Source organism: Calypte anna, chromosome 4A (assembly GCF_003957555.1).
Source record: "Calypte anna isolate BGI_N300 chromosome 4A, bCalAnn1_v1.p, whole genome shotgun sequence".
Classification (NCBI taxonomy): Eukaryota; Metazoa; Chordata; class Aves; order Apodiformes; family Trochilidae; genus Calypte; species Calypte anna.
The window spans coordinates 38,191,956-38,205,547 of record NC_044248.1 but is presented as its reverse complement, the minus strand read 5'-3'; the positions used below and the strand labels follow the sequence as shown (position 1 = coordinate 38,205,547).

Below are 13,592 nucleotides of genomic sequence, written 5' to 3'. Positions count from 1 at the left end.
TCCTTTCCCATTGCTACCTGTTTAGTGCTTCTCATTTTCCTTCTGACTGCTGGGATGGACATAAAGGATGAATTAAGTCATTGCTTTGTCTCCCCTGTTGCATTTTCTCTCAGTTTCTCTCATTTGCCAGGGAGCTTCCCCCCTTCAAGGGATGGAGGTCTTTCTGCCAGTCCCACCTTTCTGTGTCTATGGGGAAAACCTCTTTGCCTACCACTCTGTAAAGCATCTTGCAAAGCACTGCATGGTCCTGTTTCCTGGCAGTCCACAAGTGCATCGTGCCTGTCATTACCCTGCAGAGTGAGGAAGGAAGGGGAATAGGAAACTGCCATTGCCATGTTTTCCCATCAGCCACTTTACTTTGAACCCCTATAATAAGTTGCAATGCAATAGGAACTCCTTAGATTCTGCTACTGCTAAAAAATCCTGACAACTTGTCTTCCATAATTTTTCTTTTAGTGGCTGAAATTTTCCAGTATAAAAATTATCATAAGCTGTGAAGCATCTTTGCTGATGCAACCAGAAAATTTTTTGCTTTTTCAGCCAGCCAGAGTTAGGGCTGGTACCAAGCAATGAGTTCATGTGTGATGTGACTGCAGCAAATGTGCTGGTGGGTTTTCTGCCTGGTACCCTTGATAGCTATGAAGAGCAGGCTCTTGAGCAGCAGCATTGCTGGCTGATTTGTGGAAGGACTGGGAAACCACAGACAAAAGTTCCTTGTTTTCTAGGACCCCAATGGTGTGCACCATTACCCATAACATCTGCTTGGCTATTGGGTGTAAAGTTACGTAGTCAGCTGGGGACTGCACAGCATTGAAGACAGATGGTAAAACAAGTATCATAAACAATTATTGTAATAAGGGCTGCATTGAGGTAATCTCTAATTTAACCTTGCAGAGAAGAGAAAGAACTGAGAGTAACTTTAATGAAATGCAAGTACACACTATAATCATCTTCAGCTGCTTGTGTGTAATAGGGCCTGGTAATAGATTCAGGGGAACAGGATAATATCCTTGTCTTGTGCTGTGATCCCATCCATCACAGATGAATAGAGGGAGTGAATAATACTGCTGTTATCAAGGCTGCCTACTGCAAAATTGCTCTTCGTGGTTGTCACCACGTGATGTTCTCAAGTCCCAGCAAGGAGCAGCAGGACCTTGGGCTGCTAAGGGCAGGCATAAATGGTTGTGTCACCTAGAAAAAAAGCCCTAAAACTAAGACTGTTGCCAGCAACCTGGAAAGCTACATGTATGCCTCTAGAGGTGTGCTAAAGACCAGGAAACCTTTGCCCATGTTCCTCACGTTTTCTTCTGTGGTTAGACTAGTGGTATCCAGTACTCTGCACTCAGTAACAAAGGTGCTGTTTGTTTTTTTCTTTCTTTTCAACTTCAGGAACCTACTGGGATTGAGTATCCTCCTATAGACTCAGCAGGCACCATCACCACCATTGTAGGACCCAGTGCTTTCAGCATCCCCCTCCCAATAAGGCAGAAGCTGTGCAGCAGCCTGGATGCCCCCCAGACAAGGGGCCATGACTGGAGGATGCTGGCCCACAAGCTGAAACTGGACAGGTGAGTGGGACTTTCAGGTGGCAAAGCTGGACCCCTTTTGCACCAGGAGGGGTGTGCAAAAAAAGGTGAAAATGAAGTGACAGCAGATAGAGCTACTGACTGGTCAGCACAGGAGATGAGCACCTTGCAATGGGGATGGGATGAAATCATACAAATTAAGGCAGCCTTCATGTAACACAGATAAAAAGTTTCCTTTTGTCTTGTTGCAGGTACCTAAATTATTTTGCTACAAAATCAAGTCCCACCGGGGTGATCCTGGATCTCTGGGAAGCCCAGAATTTCCCTGATGGCAACCTGAGCATGCTGGCAGCAGTTCTGGAAGAAATGGGAAGACATGAAACCTTTGTTTCTTTGGCAGCAGAAGGAAATTACTGATACAGCCTTGGCGTGACCAGGAAGGACAGATGCAGGGAGTGGTAATGCCCTGTTATTACAGAATGAGAACTGAAATGAAAACCCAGACCAATGAGTTACACAAGAGACACTTCAGAGAAGAAAGCAAGCAAACAAACAAACAAACAAACAAAAACCAGCCCTGACCTTCACACTTGCTCTCCTTATACATTATCACAGGATTTAAGAGAAACCATGCAAAGTTTACCTTGAAAATATAAATCAACCTAATGTTCCTCTCAGCTTGGCTGTACACTGCTTGGTACAGGATTTTACAGTTTCCTAGGAAACGCTTTTTATTGCTATCCAGATATATGGATAAACTTTCTTAAAAATCCCAGTTTCTATGGATGTTGTTTACATCAAATTCTGGGCAGGGGTAAGGAGACTGTCCATGGCTCTTTATATTTTTTTGTTTAAAGCCATTCTAGACGAAGCTATGGACAGTTGGTTGTGGCTATTTCAGATTATTGGTTTCTGGTGAATTCAGATTTGGGCTACAATTCTGCACATCGATTGTCTCACAGTGATCCTTCTGTTTCCTAGACCTACATGTAAAAAAAAAAAAAAAAAAAGAACCAAGAAAATCTGAGTTTAAGAGAGGTGCATCTGGAAAGCAGGTACTCTGGGTGCTAAGCAGGAACACATGTAATGTCCCCTTCCTTCCCTGAGTCCCACTGAGCCTGTGTGAGGAAGAGCCATAGGACAGTGGCAAACTTAGGATCAGAGTTAACTCTCAGTTCACAATCTAACACCACCCTTTCACCCCTTTGCAATATGAGGGGGCTGGCTCTGCCATTCAGAGTGGTTAGGGAAAAAAAATGCAGCTAAAAAAAAAAAGTTGCTATGATAATTATTTACTAATTAGTATCTAGAATTATAATGATGATAATGATTATTATTATTACCATTAATACTTCATTTCTAATTTTGTCAGCAGCAGAATGAATCATTCCTGTTTTATGGAACCTGCTGTCCCCTTCCTGAAAGTCTTCTGTGTCCCTCTCTATGCTGTCTGTCCTTCCCTTCTCCAGCCATTTTATTCCTTCTTCAAAGTCCTCTGCTTGCCCACATGGGTTTTGCACCTCATTTTATCATTGTTGTGCTTCATTCCCAGGGTATATATAACCCAGAGCAGGTGATGCTCTGTTGAAGTCCCTGACCCAACCCAACACTCCTCCTGGGAAGTTTTTGCACCACGTTGTTGCCTCCAAGTTGATCCCAGAAGCAATCCTGTCCCGAAGTGGCTGTGAACCAGTGGCAGCCTCCCAGTCCAAATATACATGGACCAGTGGTTCAGGAGCATGGGTGACACTGACCACCTGATTTGTGCATCCAAGGTGGGCTTTGAAGTGGTCTGAAATCCAGCTGGCTTCCCATGGAGCTGCAGGTACCGAAACTCCCCACCTCCCATAATGTTTGCAGTGGTCAGTGCCACTGGGAGTCCTCTGCTGGGACATTTCTAGATCAGATGCACTCACCTGATCTCTGCAGATATTCCCAGGCTTTCTGCAGCCAGGGAATCCCCTGTCATAGCCCAGCATAAGGAAATGGAGTGGTCAAAAAATCCTCTGTACTGCAGTTTGCTGTCCCCGCAGTGCCTGGGCAGGGCAGTGCAGGTCCTCCCTGGCTGACCAGGGGATGTTTGTCCCTCTCAGCCACATCACTCTTGGCCACCACAAACAGGTAAAGTGGGGACTTGGCAAAAAGACTGAACTCTATTTTTGGTTGTCACTGCAAATGTATTTTCTGGTCAGTGAACAGACTGACTCTTTGGTACATAGAAGTGAATAGGTTCACAGTAGTTTTACTGCCAGGCTTGTCTATTATCTACTTCTGGTGCAAAAAAAAAAAAAAAAAAAAAGGTTTTCTGACCCAACCTTTCTGCTCCAGGGTTCCAGTCAGGCCCTGGGACTTTGCTTGAGGGTTTTTTTGTGGTTTTGGTTTTGGTTTTCCCCAGGGCTTTCCACGTTGCGCCTTTAAAGGTAACTTTGAAAATGTCACTGGTCAAAATGAAAGGGTAATTTCAGCTGAACTTTTTCCTATCTGACATTTCCTTAGGCTTGGGACTTGTTGCTTTGAATTTCTCAGCTCCCTGACACCAGTGGGGTTTTGACTGACTGCTGGGCAGCAATCACAAAGCACTCCCTTCCTCATAGGAAGTAACTCAGCAGTTTGCAAACCTGCATTTCAGTCAAAACCCAAGACCAAAGGACATATATTTAACTTTCAACAGCTGTCTGCATTTTGCCTGTGTATAAGGCCAGCTTCTTTTATTGCAGAGATGCCAAGGGCATTAATTCAAAAGCCAACCATCTCCTTTTTTCACCATTGCATCTGGTGCAACCCATTGCAATGGTCATGTAAATCTTGCTTACAGCTTCAGGAGGCTTCAGCTCTGCTCTTTCCCTTAGTTTTTTCCGCTCACCTTGGAGCTCTAGAATGGGTCTTCAAACACAGGTCTCACTTTTTCCTCCCTCCTGTGCTGTCTTCAGCTGTAACCAGTTGTATTTAGTTTCTGCTTCTCCACCTTTCCAGCATGACTCCTCTTCCAAGGTGTGTGCATGACCTGAACTGTCCTTTTGCCCCTTCTTCTCTCTAGCTCAAACTTTACCAGCTGATGCCCAGGCTCACTGGTACTCCCAGTTCTCAGGGTCTGCTAGCTGGACAGTGTGTACATGCTGCTTACCAGGGCCAGGCCAGAAAGGGGGTTGTAGTTAATCTGTATAGCTATGAGTTGATGCTCCTTTTGCCAGCTCTCTCACCTACCCACTGATGCCTCCTTCAAGAAAAACAGATGAGCAACTTAAAAGCCTTCAGGGGCTTTTTTTTTTTTTTTTTTTTTTTACAGCATCACTATAAAGGGCATTTATTGAGAGGAAAAGGCACGTTCTGTTTAAGAGGAACATCCAGAGAGGTGGATAGAGGTCAAGAACATCATTGCCAGCTCGAACAGCAGCATCATTGAGGGTGATCAGGCATTGGAATGGGCTGCCCAGGGAAGTAGTGGATTCTCTGTCCCTGGAGATATTTCAAAAGAGACTGGATGTGGCACTCAGTGCCATGGGCTGGGAACTGCAGCAGTAGTGGATCAAGGGTTGGACTTGATGATCTCTGAGGTCCCTTCCAACCCAGCCGATTCTATGATTCTATGATCGGTGTCTCTCCACAGTGGTGGAGCTGCTCTTCTTCCATCCCTACTGCTCAGAAACATTCCCTTGCCTGCTGTAATTATGGGCTTAGAATGGTTTCTCCAGCCCAGGTGCCATCAGCATTTCCAGGGAGAATCAGGATCTGCCAGGGACCAGGAAAGTTGTCACTAATCACACTCTTGCTTTGCCACCACTGCTATGGCAGTTCCCACAGCTCCTGACACTCTCCCTGCATTAATTCTGCAAAGAATTTTTTGTTTGGTTGGGTTTTTTTGTTTGTTTGGGGTATTTTGTTTGGGTTTTTTTGTTTTGTTTTGTTCTACAGGAACACAGTGGTGCCAGAATGTGTGGCCAGGGGGCAGGGCTCTAACACAGGCTGGCAGCAAGCACCCCTCAGCATCTCCATCCTGCTACCCTGCAGAGGGAGGCTGGGAGGGCAGCCAGATCCACTCGGAATCTTATTTTTGGTGGTATTAAAAAACCAGCATCGGTCCTTCCCTCTGGAGGGTGTGGACACGGTGCCACAGTGCCATCTCGTGGGGCTCCACATGTCACCACTGCTGCTGCTGCAGACAGCAGCATCACTCGGGAAGAAAGCTGTCCCCTGGGGTGGCTTTTGGAAACGGCAAGTAAGTTTGGCAGGTAGTACTGGCTCTTAAAAGTTATTGTAATGTTTTATGTCAGATAAACGTATCTGCTTTAAAAGAAAAAAAAAAAAAAAAAAAAAAAGGCTGCAGGCTTGTTATCCTCCAGATATTACTACTTTTTAAAGTAGTTATTTACTACTTTTTTCTTTTTTTTTTTGTTGCTAGCACTATAAATAATATATATATTACATAAATATATATAAAATATCTGCTGACTTCAAGGAAAACCTTTTATTTCTTAGTAAGAAACAACTGGAGGAAGTCCTTTCCACTTGGTTTTTTTTTTTCCTTCAGTTCTTCTTGTGTTGTGTTCTTGTCAAGGTGGCTGTCAGGGAATAGGCTCAAGTCTGGGGTTTGGTTTGGTTGGGTTCTCTTCTGAATGTTCTTATCACAGCCAATCCATTATATCTCACTAAACACTGGGTGCTCTTTTACTGACTTTAAATTTTTGAGTCAGTGAGGGTCTCTTCAGTCGAGTTTTTCTTCCATGGGAGACCAGGACTTTTTTTTTTTTTTTCCATTTTGCTGGTACCAGTGCAGACACTTATGAGACATGTTGGAGTCTGGGATGCTCTCAGAACAAAACATGGGATTCTTGGGTTTCTTGCTATTTCTGTTGCTTACACATAGACTAAATGTATTTACATGCTGTAAGCCCATCATTGTGGACAGTGTCCTCATGTCTTGCATTGCTACCTGCAATAATTTCCTTTTGGTTCTCCTTTTCTCCTTGTTTTGGGGGTGGGGGCATAGGGAAAGGATGGGTGGGCTGGTTCTTGAGCCATTGTATTCTCTAGCCAAGTAGTTACCACAGCTCTGAGGTTAATTTTAAACAAGATGATTCTGTTGAGCTTTTTTTTTTGTGTGTGTTGTTTTGTTTTATTTTGGTTTTAAATCTCTTGTCCAGGGCACCTTGTAAACTATCTTATAAGTGTTCAGAGATCTTACCAGGTATTACTCTGGCTTTTGTCTAGCAATGAAGTACCTAATTGTTTGCAGGCAGTGCAAAGATGAGTGGTTTGTGAAGGGAAACCAAACCTTTTGTCCTTTCTCCCACAAGGACACCAATAAGGCACTGACTTTGGGGTCACCATGCAATCTGTTCCTATCCCGTGTGTGTGAAATAAGTTCAGAAAAGGAGCTGCAGATTTTCAAATGGTGAAGCAGGCATCTCAGACATCCTTTAAAATCAGAATTTAACAGAAATGCAAAGTGTGTGTGTGTCTATACATACAGAGAGAGAGAAAGGGGATAAAATGAAGGACAGCTACTGCTGGAAGCTTTTAGCTCTGATGCTGGTTGTGGACATTCTCTTATGACCAACTTTTGTTTGGGAAGATGAAGGTCAGAATTCAGTGCTGTATCAGCACTGCAAGGTCCAATAGGCAGTATATTGAGAGCCAATGGAATAAAAACTGTCAAGGTACTAGGCTTGGACTTGAACTAAAACCACAGAAATAAGTCCTAAAGTTTGGTAGCTCAAGCTCCTTGCTTGAAATAAGAGCATTTAGTGTATTTACTTACTTGTCCTTTAAGCCTGGGACCTGACCTCTGAAATCTGAAAATCCCTTTATCTGAAAGTCCTTTGATAAGCTCTGCCTGTACAAAAAAAAAAAAAAAATAAAAAGCAATGATAATCCACAGTTCCTGCAAATCTCTATCACCAAATAGGTCTATTTTCTGTGATGGTGGTGAAATGTATTTTATAGTGGTTCAGTCTCCTTGATGACTTACAAAGACATTAATTGCTACATGTGCTGTACCCTGGGCCTGCTCTTTTCTCCGAAAGCATCCCATGCCATGGCACACAAGTAACTCCTGGATGCCTGGGAAGAAGCAGTATATAATCAGGCAGGGCTCTCCTGTAGGGGTGAGGTGGCTTTTCAAGCACTGGCACTCTGGTTTCCAGCTGCCAGCTTGCAGCTGGTGAGACAATAGCCCCTAGGTAAAAAAAAAAAAATCTCCTTCAGCCCCAAGAGCTTCTTCAGCTGCTGCCAGCTGGCTTTTACTCCGGCTTGCCAGTAATGTAGGGGCTTACACAATATGAATAAAATGCAAAATCAGTCTGAAAAGTAAACACAATTAGAAAGGATGAGAAGATGAAACGCTCTTGTCCTACAGATCTTGCGAGACACCTTGCAAAACAACCCCCAAGCCATGTGAGCCAGTAACCTACATTGAAGCAGGGTACATAAAAGAGCTGAGACAGAGAAGCTTGGGCATTACTGGGTTTGGCAAATGTGTGTGATGGACTTTTTGGTAATACAAATACTATCTGCTAAAGTGTTCTAAACAAAACATGAAGATTTGGTACCTTTGGTGCCTTTCCAAAGCAAAGGAGGAAGGTCTGTGGAAAATGAAACATCTGCGCAACCTGGGTCGAGATGGTGTTATCACATTGCTCCCTCCTCTTCCCATGTCTCAGTCCTACCAGGGTTTGGGGGATTTGTTTTCTGTGCTCCTCAGATAACTATTTTGGTTTTGATTTCCCTGTTGCTGTATCTTCTATGCAATTCCTTTTCTAAAGATTGACTTACTGCCAGAGAAGTGCTAGCCATTGCATTATTTGTATTGCTGTACAGTGGAGGTGTAGTTTACTAGTTCTGAGTGTGCCTCTTACCCCCCCTCCCTTTTTTTCTCCTTCCCTCTGTTTGTAAATGCCTGCATTTATTCTGTCAGCCTGACATGTACAAAGTGTAAGAAAGAATTTTTAAACAGGTAATAAATTATATTTATAAGCAACTGGAAAAAAAATTGACCATTACCTTGTGTTCAATCGCTTAGTTCCTGGAACTTTGGAAGGAAAGAAGAACCTTCTATTTAAGTTCTTTTTTTTAAAAGAAAAACCTGCTAAAAAAAATGTTTCTGCACATAAAAACTCTTTGGGATACAGTCCTCATACCATTCATTACACCCACATGCCCACAGAGGCTGTTTCACTGCACTTCACAAACCCTTGTGCCTTTCCCTCCCATGGGGTTTTACCACAGTAGCTACGGGAGGATTTGCTCCAGAAGTTTTTCCTACTGCCTGAATTTTGTGATGCTTTTAAGCAACACACAGTGACACACACATCCTCAGCTCTTCTCCAGTTCCTCTCCCTGCATCCAGCCTTTTTGTTAAGGAAAGAATGGGAGCAGCCCACTGGGCTTCTTGTGAGTGCCTGAGAGACAAACTAAGTCCCACTTAGAAAAGGTGATTTTGCCCAGCAGTACCTGATTATGTCTGATTTAGTCAGGTGGATATAACACCCAAACACTGAAGTTCACCCTTCTTGCATGCTTTTCACTGACCTTATTGGACCTCTTGTGCTCACCAGTAAATTTCTAGAGGTGCAAGAGGCATGGGGTCATAGTGGTGGTGGAAAAAGAGTCAGCTCTTGCAGTCACCTCTCATCACCAGCTCATCCCATGGTGGATGGAGGCAGCACTGGGGGTCTGTGCACTGCCAGGGCCAGCACCATCCCATTCCCTGGGGTTGCAGGTGCCTGCCAGCCCTCAGGCTTGCCTGGGAACACTCCAGCCCTTGCCATCTCCAAGGCCCATGGCCTGTCAGCACAGCTACATGATCTGCTTCCTCAGTGCCTCTCCCTGCAAGGGGCAAATCGAGGTTAAGTCAAAGCTGAAGCCCCCCAAATCATCTTCATTTCTGGTATCAGCTGCAGAAGACAGGGGTAGCTAAGCCTAGCAAGGTGGAAAGAAAATGATAACAGTGCTTAGGACTGCCCCCAAAAAAGCCATACCTAGAAAGTTAAGGGAAAAAGCAAAGTAGCAGAAGAAACATCTACCTGGGTGACAGGCTGGAGAAGCTGCAGCTCCAGCACCATGCACCCAAAGGGAGTAGAAACAGCCCCAAAATTATGGGATACAGAGACATGCCAAGGATGATGGGCAGCAAGTATCTGGCTTCCCTTCCTAGACGTGGCCAAGGGATGGTGGAAATTCTGCTGGAGAATAACCAGAGCACTCTGCTCCTGAGCACAGCTGGTCTGAAGCAAAGCTGGAGGGCTGCAGTGTCTCTGGTAGTCATCAGGAAGCCAGAATTCCCTGAAAATAACCAGCAAGGTTAATTTCCATGCTAGGAATGCATGCTGGAACATGGCACTGAAGAACAAGAAGAGAGGACAAGCCATAAATACAAATACATACAAATTTCTCTATGTATAAAGTGATACCTGTGCTCCAGTGTCCCTCAGCACTGTGCCATGCCACGTTTCAGCTGATGTGCTGCCTGTAGGATGCAATTTTTTTTTCTCCTGAAGCAAAGGGCTGGAAAATCTACCTTCAGTCAGTGCAAAGATTACCTCCCATGCCTCTTCTGCTATTAAAAATAATCATAATTCATAAATTGGGGGAGGAAGGGAAGAAGGGAAGGGGGATCAACCTCTCAAAAATATTATGCAAACGCAAAATTTCTATAAATTTACATAATCATCCAGAAAACGCAAGTGACTGCTCTATTAGTGATAACACTATTTTAATTACTATTTTTCTCTTCACTGAGTTGTGAAAAGGGTGTTGCTTTTTTTTATGCCAGTGGAAACATATGCAACATCCTACTGTTTGTTTGTTTGCTCAGAGGAAAAACCTTATAAAAAAAAAAATAAGTAAATAAAGTGAGGCATGAATAAAATAATCTACTCAATTATATGAAACCCAAAGGTGGTGCTTTTCAAACATGGGAAAAGTAAATAGAAAAAAAAGCGATCTCTTCCATGAAGAGATGGAAAGAGTTTTATTTGGGGGAATGTTAAAACAACCATATACACTTTGAACAAATACAATATAATAGTTTGTTCCCCGGATTTTCTAATTACAGTATTTACAGGTTTAATAAGGCACTGGTTCTCAAAAATAACACAAATTTGTTTCTTAGGCTTTACATTGTCAACCATTTCTTTAACAGAAATAACTTTGTGCTAGGGAAAGGATAGCAGTAGTTGGATGGCACCTCTCTCCCTTTTTGGGTGTTTTTTTATCCTTCTTCCACTTACCTATTCCACCTTATTTATGCCATTAAGTCACTGAACTAAATTCCCCTCAGTGATTTACATTTGAGAACTGGATTCCCAGTTCCACTAAAGCCACAATTATCTCCACAACTTGACTTCCAAGCTCTCACTGATACGCACTGTGAAACTACTAAAATCTCTAAGTGCCACGAAAAGGCCACACTTGGCAAAATTACCACGACCCTGTGGTCACTCTGCATTCTGACACCACAGGAATTACACCTTGAGTGTTGGTGCAGAAAGCCAACCAGGCCATAGCTTGAGTGTCACAGTGCTCCAACAAACAACTTCCACACTTCCCTTAGGCTCTGAGGAATATCCCTTTACAGTATCAGGGATTATTGTGGGTAGGAGATTTGAGGGCAAAATGTGGCCTTTGGAATCTTGGAATAAAATGGGTAGGTGCTAGTTATACAACTGCAGACTCTTTGCTTTCTCAGAGGTGTGTCTCATATATATATATATATATATTTATTTTCCTATACAGCACCCTTGCAGTGACTTGCCATTTATGCATTTTCATAAATAAATATTATGTTTTATTTAGTGCTTTATCATCCCTAATAAGTTTACTCTTAATCCACACACTGGAGTTAATCCAGACTCCCAACTGAATATATATATATTTATATATATATATATAAACCACATAAACTTGAACATTTAACATACATACTTTATGTAACCTATCAATAAGTATCTTAGATCCCTTTCTTTTGGACCAAAAAAAAAAAAAAGTAAGACTTGTTTCAGAAAACCAGCAACTGGTTCTTTGTCTCACAACACAATAACAGCAGGTGCTGGGGGCATCGTGTGCCTCCTGCCCACCAGAAACACAACAGGAAAACTGAGGAAAGGAGATGTGAAACACACCTAAACACAGCAGGGAAGAGGCCACACTGCTGTGCAACTGCTTATCTGGGATCCAGAGGGCTTCCAGGCTTGGAAGTGGGATGGACCAAGCCTGCCCTGACCACTGCCAGCATCAGCATCCCCATCAGCTCCACTGGAGCTGAGAAACCCAAGTTCCTCCTCAGGGCTGTGCTGGTTCTTCTGAAAGGACAGGAAGGTGAAGAGAGTGAGAGGAGAAACTCCATGGCTCCATTCTCAGAGATAGAAAGAGAGGCTGAGCTATCCCCCTAATTTTAGGACACAAATATTCAAGCCAAGGAAAGGAGTAAACTCCACTCTCAGCCTTGCAAGCAGAGTTTACTAAAGACAGAGGAAAACAGCATCACCCCTCCTCAGGCTATGGTTTGGTGTACTCTTAACTCTCAGAGACTGATTTTTTTTTATTGCTTGGTATTACTGGGTACAGGCAGGGAAGCTGCACTGTAGAAAAAGCACTCTAATTAACAAAAATCCTCTGATTAGCCTTTTTTAACAGCTATAATCACGGAGGTCTTGCTGGCTCTCTTAAACCTGCATATTTGTCTCTGTTAGCTTGAAAGTATAAAATGGTAATTTTTTCCAACTAGAAATACCTTCAGGGAGCTGTACAGCTAAACCCCAATTATATACCTACCTACCACAAATAAATCAGATTTGTCCAAAAAGGCAAAAAAAGGAGCATTACAGAAATGCTGAGGCTAAATCCAGCACGGCAATTACTTCAGTTCTGAAATAGGCTTAGCATAATCAAAGGAGAATTTGTAAGGACTTATTTCAAAATTAAACTGAACACCATCTAGTGAAGTAACACAGGTAGGCAGAAAAACTAAGAGTAAAGAAGAGTAAACCAGTAACTCCCATACAGCTCAGCTTTGACAATATGACAAAGAGAGACCTTTCCAAAGAAAATACTTCACAGAGAATGTTTCACCTTTCATTTCTCCTTCTGAATTATCAACATCACAGCAACTGCTGCATCCCTAGGAAGGAGGAATGAGGGAAGATGGCAAATCCTTTTTCCATTGATCTTCTCTCCCAAAAGCTCCTCTTGCTGGGAACCACAATCCTATGCAGCCCCAGCATGGTGATGGAACCTGTCCCTACCCCATGGTGGCACTCAGAGGCATGGAAGCTTCTGGAAGGCCACCTGAAATATTAAGTTAGATGAAGCTTAAGCCAAATTGCTGGGTTTGGGGTGCTTCTCACTACAGCAGAAGGAGCCCTGGAGAAACCAGGTACCCAGCCCTCACCACCCACCCAAGTCCCATGGTCCTTCTCTGGCATCTTCCTACTGCAGTCAGAAAGCACCAGCTGTGGTTGTAGATGAAAGACTAAATCAGTTTACACAAATTAAAAGAGTAAATCAGTGATTTCTTCTCACAAGGAACCTTCTTTTTACCCAACAGTTGTGTATGTAAGTCACAGAAGTTTCAAATTAACCAAGTGTGTGCTTCATTTCCACTCACACACAAAATACTTCATTTTGCAGGGGAAAGAAAAGGAAAAAAAAAAAAAAGCCAAGAAAAGGGCAACTTTTTTATCATCCTGGTATCATACCCAGCAGACTTCCTAGGAACATGAAGAACTTTTTCAAACAAGTTACACCAAATCACATGCAGATGGCTCCCAATTAGCTTAAATGAAGTACAACCCCCACTGGGATGGGCCACCCACAGCAACCCTGGTGCTAACGATGGTGGGGATATAACTGGGAGGTAACTGGGCTCCCCCTCTATACTGAGAACCACCAGCACCCACAGGGCTATGGAAAGTATCTCTGCAGGTAAGTGGCTTTTAAGATGGTTTCCATTACAGCTTCTCTGAGCTGTGCAACTTTTGTTTTAAACACTGGAGTACAACAGTCTCTTTAAAAATGAAAAAGATGCTTTGCTTTCATTTTCAGCAGTTTCCTCCAATATTTTTTTTTTTA

General features: G+C 43.2%; 1 protein-coding gene across 2 annotated transcripts in view; it reads left to right on the top strand.

Annotated features, from left to right (window-relative positions):
* UNC5C (unc-5 netrin receptor C) overlaps positions 1-2,434 on the top strand; it is a 245,051-nt gene extending 242,617 nt beyond the window's left edge. For both annotated transcript variants that reach the window (XM_008499602.2, XM_030449670.1), the window contains 2 exons: positions 1,390-1,568; positions 1,778-2,434. In XM_008499602.2, the coding sequence (XP_008497824.1) occupies positions 1,390-1,568; positions 1,778-1,943 (345 nt within the window). In that variant the 3' untranslated portion in view covers positions 1,944-2,434. The remainder of the gene's footprint in view (positions 1-1,389; positions 1,569-1,777) is intronic.
* The last annotated feature ends 11,158 nt before the right edge of the window (positions 2,435-13,592 follow it).